The sequence below is a fragment of the Clarias gariepinus genome, chromosome 17 (assembly GCF_024256425.1).
Source record: "Clarias gariepinus isolate MV-2021 ecotype Netherlands chromosome 17, CGAR_prim_01v2, whole genome shotgun sequence".
Taxonomy (NCBI): domain Eukaryota; kingdom Metazoa; phylum Chordata; class Actinopteri; order Siluriformes; family Clariidae; genus Clarias; species Clarias gariepinus.
The window spans coordinates 9243436-9252291 of NC_071116.1; the positions used below are offsets into that span (position 1 = coordinate 9243436).

Below are 8856 nucleotides of genomic sequence, written 5' to 3' on the forward strand. Positions count from 1 at the left end.
GCTTTCTCGCACAGTCCAAAGACCTGCAGATTAGGCTAACTGTGTGAGTGAGTGTGTGATGGATTGGCACCCTGTCCAGAGTGGACACCGCCTCATGCCCTAAGCTTCCTGGAATAGGCTCCCGGCCCCCGCAACCCTGAATACACGATAAAGTGGTATAGACAATGAGTAAGTGGGTGTTTATGTAGCAACCTCATTTCCCAAATCTGTTCCAATCTAAAAAAAATGAGTGGTGACGCAAGACTTTGGACAGTACTGTACTTTAGAAAACATCTATATTCAGTATATTTTCACAATAACAGTAAAATATTAATTCAAATAAAAAAATAGATTTAAATTCTAATACTGTAGACAAAAGTTTGTTGGGTAAGTATTCATATACAGTATATATGAATATATAATAATATAAAATAATGACAGTTTGCTGCTTAGATCATTTCGTTAGTTTTGTTTGTTTTTTTTCGTTAGATGTTATACCATAGGGTATACTGAAGTATAATTACAAGCATTTCATAAGTGTCAAAGGCTTTTATCGATAATTACAACAAGCGTTGACCCTCCTTGTTCATCGCCCTGGCCTGTTATTAATCAAGTTCTGAGCCACATCCTGACTGACGGCAGCCCATTCTTATATAATGAATGCTTGGAGTTTGTCAGATTTTGTGGGTTTTTATTTGTCCACCTGCCTCTCAAAGTTCTCAATGGGATTAGGGCCTGAGGAGTTTCCTTTCCATGGACCCCAAATTTCTGTTTTGTTTTGTTTACATACATAACTGTTAGTTCTAACAAAGTCTAATACTGAGCACTTGCAAGAATACCAAAACTCCAGAAGAGAAGATTTGTGATATCTTTTTTTTTCATATTGCACATGTAATGGTTTATTATATAAAACATTTCTTTACAGTTGAAATTGACCATCAGTGGAACGCAGAATGAGTCGTTTTGTTTCCAGCCGGATCGTTAACTCTGTTGCACCGAAAGCATGGGCGCGTGAACAGTGACTCAGAAAAAAAACTGATAAACAGAAACATGGAGAGTATAGGCGATGGAAAATGGGACAGTTTACCAGTAAAACTTCACCACGACATACTGCTGACTCTGAAGAAGCTCGGGTTTACTTATATGACTCCGGTTCAGGTATTTGTGGACGAATTTTCCGGTTATATTTAACTATTTAACCTGTTACTCGGATCCTCTAACATGTTGTTAAAATCTTCTGCTTCAGTCAGCATGCATCCCTCTTTTTATGAGCAATAAAGATGTCGCAGCCGAGGCGGTAAGTTATTTCTGTTAGTATGTGTTTCGAAATAAATTGATTAACAATAGATACTTCTGATGGACCTAAGAAAGATTTTCCTAAAACTCTGCAGGTTACAGGCAGTGGCAAGACTCTTGCTTTTGTCATTCCTCTGCTGGAAATCCTCTTGAAACGTGAGGAAACGTTGAAGAAAATGCAAGTAAGTCAAATCAATCACTGCTGTTTATACACCCATCAGCCATAACATTTAACAATGATTATTAACTGTATACTAGTAAACTGGTGAAGATCATGGAAAGGCACCAGTACACCCAGTGCACTGCACACGATGGCCAGCAAGCAACGAGCCCAAGGATGCCAACCAGACCTTCAAACTCCCCAGATCTCAATATAATCAAGCACCCACGGAATGCACTGATCCCACTTCGCAGCCCATAGCACCTGAAGGATCCACTGCCAACATCCTTATGCTAGACTCCACAGTACATTCCCAGATTTCGTGTACGGTCTTGCCTCAGGGGCCAGAGCTGCCCAATACTTAGCATAAACTTTTGCATTGTAATAATATGGCTGTTCGGTTTAAATAACAAGCGTTTAAGTTTGTTATATTGAGTTACACATGTTTTTAAAATATATTTTTGGATTACACAAAGTACTATATATTGAGGTGTCAGAAAGAAAGAAGCTGGAGCAGGAATCCAGATGTTCCCAGCCCTGATTCTGACATGGCCTCTGTTCTGCACATTTTTTAGTTTTCACAGCTAATCAGCTCTTGAGTTATCAAGTATAGAGTTAAATTGGATGTGTTAGAGATCTAGACGTTAGAGGCTCTCTGGGGGATTCCCAGAGTTGGAAATTTGTGGTTAAAACAATGCACTAGTTAAAGAAATTGGTAACGTCACACTTTAGACTAACATGTAAGCTATGATAAGGATGCCAGTGCATGAATTGTGTATGCTACACTGCCCCAGGTTTGAGTTCATGTGCAGTGAACGCTGTCATGAACTGATATTCATATTCCCAGGGCTCAAGGCACAAATCCACTGCGAATCTGCCCCAGAAAAAAGTAATTGAATGAATACTTGCTTTTGGCTTACTTTTCCGTTTTGTAATTGTCACTTGTGCCATTGTTGCAGGTTGGCGCTTTGATTATCACACCGACCCGGGAGCTGGCGATCCAGATCAGTGAAGTTGTGGGTCAGTTTCTTGAGGAATTTCCCCAGTTCAGGTCTGTTTCATAGAAGCACATCAGGATTTGTGGTTGAAACCAAAAACAATGAACCTTGACTCTCTTGCTAACAATTTCAGGCAGATTCTGTTAATTGGTGGAAGCAACCCCATTGAAGATGTAGAAAAGTTCAAAGCTAATGGGTGAGTGGTGACCTGGTGTTTGGATTGCATATCAGATTTAGTTCAGTGTAACCTGTGGTGTTTAAATCATAGGGCAAACATCGTGATCGGAACTCCTGGGCGTCTGGAGGACATGTTCAGAAGAAAAGCCGACGGCCTCGACTTGGCCAGCTGTGTGAAGGCTTTGGACGTGCTTGTTCTAGACGAAGCCGACAGATTGCTCGACATGGGCTTTGAAGCAAGGTGCTGTTTATAACGAAACTGAATTTTCTAGAAGCCTAAAAGACATGCTGGTTAATTTTTTTTGTCAGTCATTGTTAACAAAACCTCTTACCATCTTTCAGCTTGAACGCTATTTTGGGCTATCTACCCAAGCAGAGACGCACAGGTCTTTTCTCTGCAACGCAGACTCAGGAGCTAGAAAAGCTGGTGAGGGCTGGCCTCCGAAACCCGGTCCGTATCACCGTGAAGGAGAAAGGAGTGGCGGCCACTAGCGTGCAAAAGACTCCGGCGAGGCTTAGTAATTACTACATGGTAAGCAGAATGACAAGGATGATATTTAGTCTTGAAGCTGTGTGCAACAATCTGAACATTTCATCTTGTCTTCTTTGGCAGCTCTGTAGAACAGAAGACAAGTTTAATACACTGGTAGCTTTCCTGAGACAACACAAACACGAGAAGCAGCTCGTCTTCTTTAGGTACAAGCCAACAAACCTGAGTGATTCCTTTCACATCTTATCCAGCTTCCAGTTCCTGCAAAGTGTTTATTTTCTGCGTCTCTATTTGTTTCACAGTACATGTGCCTGTGTGGAGTATTTCGGCAGAGCACTAGAGGTGTTCGTAAAAAATGTCCCTATTCTTTGTATCCACGGCAAGATGAAGGACAAACGGAACAAGATCTTCTCTGAGTTTCGGGAATTAAAGAGGTAACGCTTTGTTTTATGGTAATGACTTATTTTCCTTTGTTTATCTGCTGATCAGTTCTTCTTTTTGGAGGACGTGTGTCATTCCTCGCTCACAGTTTGTATTGTTGGAAAATATTTCACGTCTTTACAGTAATGAATGGGGAAAAAAAATCAGTCTAATTTTCATGTTAATTTTATGCACTTTATTTTAACTTCCCGAGGCTTTAAAATGTTTAATGAAGGTACTGAATCGTCCAAACTCACAGGAAAAGAAATTCTGCCGTATTAGATATTAATCAGTTAGGGGAGACACAGAACATTTATTTCGCTCTGTTTATATTATTTCCACGGCCTCAGGTGTATGTTTGTGTCTTCAGGCTGAAAGGTTGTCATTTTGATAATGCCACATGTTGCTGATGTTTGTATCTAAGTACAAGTAAATGAGGTCTCGTATTGATTGCCAGTACCAGTGTCTATAGTTGATTAAAAAAAAAAAAAAAAATTCCCAATATAAGTCAGATAGCTTTGATTTACTATTAGAATCCACGGGGTAAATTATTCTTTTCCAGCTTCACTAATATGTTTTTAACTTCCAGTGGGATTCTTGTGTGCACCGATGTGATGGCGAGAGGCATCGACATCCCTGATGTGAACTGGGTGTTGCAGTATGATCCTCCAAGCAGCGCGAGGTAAGAACACAGCTAGTGGATGTCCAAGATTACATGTAGTTTGTCTTGTGAATGATGTTCATCATGCTCTTTGTGACAGACCTTTTGGCTCTTTAATTTCGCATGAAATAACTAAATAACATGCTACGACTGGCTGGCCCACTGCTTATCAAACAGTGGTCCAATAATTTCAAACTGTGTAAAAAAATAAATGGTGTACTTTGTGAACCAGTAATACATTTTTTTTTTTTTTTTTGTTTTTTTCATTTAACCCAAAGGTCTATTCTTCAATTTAATCACATCTTAATTGTGGTTATACTCCTGGGTTAGTGTGGGATTTTCCACAGTCTGCAGTGGTAAGGACCTAACAAAAAGTGGTTCAAGGAATTAAAAGCAGTAAACCAGTGATGGAGGCAGCCAAGTCTCATTTATACACAATAGAATAGCCATTGTAGCTGAAATGGCTGAAAAGGTTTATGATGGTTCCCACAGAAGTATGCTGTGATGCTGTGAAAATTTCAAAACTATATTTCCAAAACAGTTTCCCTGGATAATTGTCCGTTTTTCTCCTGCAGTTCTTTTGTGCATCGATGTGGCCGAACTGCTCGTATCGGGAACCGAGGCAGCGCTCTTGTCTTTCTCCTGCCAATGGAGGAATCCTACGTCAGTTTTCTGTCTATCAATCAAAAAGTATGTTTCTCTAGAGCAATACTTTATCTGTTTACAATATATGCTTGGTTTCTCAGATAATTTTAGTTTTTATTACTAGCCACAACGTGATGATTGCCTGTTGTGCTCAGCCAGACAAAGGGTGGTACAGCAGCTCCGTGCAGAGTAGCCTTTCCTTAAAAACCCCTGAAATATAAGGATTAAGTCTTTAATAATAATAAGAAGAAGAAAAATAAGAATTAAAAAATTCCAGATAATAATATCCATGTTTATAAAGGAAGTAATTAAAAAAAAGTGTCCTGCTGGTTTTATTGTTGTGAAGGTGTCAGTGATATTCAAGCATTTCATTTGTACTTTTCATATCAGTTTAATGATTCTCATACATCAGAAATGAACTAAGTCTTCGTTTCCAGCCTTATCCGGCATGGTACAATTTAAAACTTTTATGTGAACAAAGTGTACAAATAAAATGCGTGTGTTCTACAGTGTCCTCTTCAGTCGTTTCCTCCTGTTAAAGATGTAATGGATGTGTTGCCCAAACTGAAGGCTTTGGCTCTACGGGACAGGGCCGTATTTGAGAGAGGAATGAAGGCGTTCGTCTCGTTTGTCCAGGCTTACGCAAAGCATGAGTGTAGCCTAATTTTCCGGATCAAAGGTCAGTGCTAACTAACATCTACAGAGCAAGGTAGAATGTTAATAGCCCAAATGTAGTACAGTGGTCTGAAAGCATTTGTGTTTATATTATTGCCTGCATTTATTAAGTTTCTTCCTTTTAATTCAACCCATGCATGATGCCACTATATACAAAGTATGTTTAGAATACTGTTTAGCTGTTTGTGTATAAATAATACTGGTCCTATCCTCTTGTCCATCAGATCTGGATTTCGGCGCTTTAGCTCGAGGCTTTGCTCTTCTCCGGATGCCCAAGATGCCCGAGTTGAGAGGCAAGACATTCTCCAACTTCGAAGAAATCACAGACACTGACTCGATCCGCTTCAAGGACAAGAATCGAGAAAAACAGAGACAGAAATCTTTACAGGAGCAAAAGGAGAGGGAAATGCAGATGCCGTTTCGAAAAAAGAACTTTATTAAAAACAAAGCCTGGTCTAAGCAGAAATCCAAGAAGGATAAGAAGAAGAAGATCGCTGCCAAGAGAAAGATGAATGAGGTTAGTTTTGATATATTTACCTTTTATATGCAGTGTTGTAAAAAAGCATTTGCCCCCATATGTGTCATGATTGTTTGATGGGTTGAAATTTTTTGATAATCTCTCAAAGATGTAAACCAGAGTAAATGCAGTTTTTAAATGACTAATTTATTCACAAAAAAAAGAATAAACCATGCTTAACAACATTTTTTTAAAAGCTGAGTAAAATTTCACTAGCCACATCCAAGCCTGATTACTGACAGACCTGCTGATCAAGTTATCAAGAAATCACTTAAATAGAACCTGTCTGATGATGTAAAACAAAACGATCTCAAAAACCTACACATCATACCACGATCGTAATAAATTCAAGAACCGCAGTTCTTGTGGGATGTTCCAGGTCTGCAGTGGTCAGGACATACCAAAAATGTTCCAAGGGAGGAAAACCAGTGAACAGGGTCATGGGTGGCCAGGGCTCACTGATGCACATGTGGAGCGAAGACTTGCCCGTGTGGTCCCATCCAATAGAAGCGCTAGTGTAGATTAAATTGCTGAAAAGGTTAATGCTGGTTGTGATAAAAAGGTGTCAGAACACACAGTCCATCACTGTTATGGTGGCAAAAAAGGAGGAATCTACTTACCATTAGGCAGGTGCTTATATTATTAGGCATAATGTTATGGCTGATCGGAATTATCTGCAAAAAGGAATCTGCGGTATTGGTCTAGGAACTGTCTCTTTTCCACCTCAATTGTGTGCTCATGATTGGCTAGTATGCACTTTCTGGTTTCTTGGTAACTGGACAAGCTACTTTTGACTTTATTGCTTTAAGAGAGAAAAAAAGGGAACAGGTGAACAAGTAGTTCTAGCTGTTATAATGCAAGTAAACAATGGTACACAATTATGTGAACTGTCCACAACAATGAAGTAAACTATGAACTAATAAAAAGTAAAATGGCTTGTTCTTTTCATTACTAACCTTTTCTGGCAAGTTGCAGTGGTGTAAGAGGAAAAATACCCAAATAAAGGTGCCTTTATAGTAGAATATACTTTATTTTTATTGTACGAACATGCCACACTATTCTATCATTAATTATATGCTTATATCGTTATGTAGAATGAGATGTATTTAAAGGTTTGGGGCTCCCACAGGCGGGTATGTCACTCTCTGATATACAGCCTTTTTAAAATGTTAGCACCATTTTACTTATTTACTTATGTCTCATCACTGTACTGTGCTTGAAGTCTTCTGTAAACGTCAATCAGTTTTACGCCTTTATTCACAAGAAATTATGCTTTGACTCGAATGCCTCATGTATGTTTCTGTCTTAGGGATCAGATGTGGACGATGAGGACATTGACGAACTTTTGAGCGACACGCGTCTACTAAAGAAGCTCAAGAAGGGAAAAATTACAGAGGAAGACTTTGATAAGCAAATAAATGCTGGAAAAAATCCAAAGCATAAAAGAGCAGGACCATCTCATGAGGACGGAGCAGAAGGAGACAGTGAATGAACACAAACTTGGACTGTTTTTTAATTTCTATATAAGTGTGCTGTATCAGCACAGGCAAGTGTTCATACAGTTTCATATTTGAATATATATATATGTATGTGTGTGTTTATGTATGTAATATATATATATACACACACTATATATAATGTGTGTGTGTGTGTGTAATCTTAATCTCATATGCAACCTCTTTTAAGAAATTAACTTTTGATAACACTTATTTCATACAGTCTCAAAAGAGGCTTTCTTGTAACACGAGTTTAAAAAAGAGGGAAGTGAGAATGCATCATTCACAGCTGAGTTCCAGATGAAGAATGTCTTGTGCAAAAATAAATGTCCGTGTGTTTGCGTAACTGTGTTGGCGTCGCACAATTTTTGTAATTTACAATAGTCAGTAGCTTTGATTAGAGTTCACAAAATGCAATAATGATTATAATTAAATCACCACTACCTTGACATGAATCAGCAACAGTATAACAGTAACATTCAGCATAAATAGAGTTGTAGAATGGGGATACATTTTACACTTAGTTTTAATTTATGAAAGAATAGAAGATGTAATTTTTAAACTTGATGCATCATTCATTTGAGTCAAATCACAATAAAAGATACAATGTGGTGTTATTTGCTCACTCATCATCTATACTGTACTGCTTTATCCTATACAGGGTTATACAGGGTCATGGGGGCCCAGAGCCTATCCCAGGAGACGCGTACACTTGCGCTCATTCACACACTAGAGACAGTTTGAGAATGCCAGTAAGCTTAATATGCATGTCTTTGGACTGTCGGAGGAAACTGAGAAAGCTGCTTTGTGACAATGCCAATTGTTAAAAGTTGCATACAAATAAAATTTAATTGAACATGCAAACTCCATGCAAGTTGCTTCGTGCATCCTGACCCAAGGCGGGAGTCGAATCCTTGATCCTGGGGGTGCATATGTGGGGTTATTTTTGCTTAAAATCAAATAAGCAGACTATATGGGTGAACTATTATGTTTGTTGCCTGAACATTAACAAGAGTAAGCAACATTGGTGGCTTAGTGGTTAGCACTTTTGCCTTGCACCACCAGGATCTGGGTGTGATTCCCGCTTTAGGTCTGTGTGCAAATAGTTTGCATCTTCTCCCCATGCTTGGTGGGTTTCCTTTTGGTACTCTGGTTTCCTCTTGGTACTCTGGTTTCCTCCCACAGTTCAACGACATGCAAATTAGGCGTTCTTAATTTGCTCCAAAGTGTTTGTGTATGTGACCTTATGATGAATTGGCACCCCGCTTTGTGCCCTAGGTCTTCTGGAAAAGCTTACAGGCCCCTGTGACCCTGTATACAGGATAAAATGAGGTATATGTAT

The 8856-nt window shown here is 39.0% G+C and overlaps 1 protein-coding gene across 1 annotated transcript; it reads left to right on the forward strand.

Moving 5' to 3' along the window:
- The first annotated feature begins 964 nt into the window (after positions 1 to 964).
- On the forward strand, positions 965 to 7860 carry ddx55 (DEAD (Asp-Glu-Ala-Asp) box polypeptide 55). The gene is made up of 14 exons (XM_053515616.1): positions 965 to 1137; positions 1226 to 1276; positions 1371 to 1457; positions 2395 to 2486; positions 2567 to 2629; positions 2702 to 2851; positions 2953 to 3142; positions 3224 to 3306; positions 3403 to 3534; positions 4110 to 4202; positions 4757 to 4871; positions 5337 to 5505; positions 5726 to 6018; positions 7328 to 7860. Exons 1-14 carry the CDS (start codon positions 1030 to 1032, stop codon positions 7508 to 7510), a joined length of 1809 nt encoding a protein of 602 aa, XP_053371591.1. The 5' UTR covers positions 965 to 1029; the 3' UTR covers positions 7511 to 7860.
- Positions 7861 to 8856: the final 996 nt, after the last annotated feature.

What these genes read in the sequence shown, in the direction of transcription:
- ddx55 (XM_053515616.1), top strand. Translation starts at nt 1,030, where the DNA reads ATGGAGAGTATAGGCGATGGAAAATGGGACAGTTTACCAGTAAAACTT. An exon ending in GGCTTAGTAATTACTACATG is followed by an intron (nt 3,143 to 3,223) that starts GTAAGCAGAATG and finishes CTTCTTTGGCAG; the next exon opens with CTCTGTAGAACAGAAGACAA. An exon ending in CCAAGAGAAAGATGAATGAG is followed by an intron (nt 6,019 to 7,327) that starts GTTAGTTTTGAT and finishes TTTCTGTCTTAG; the next exon opens with GGATCAGATGTGGACGATGA.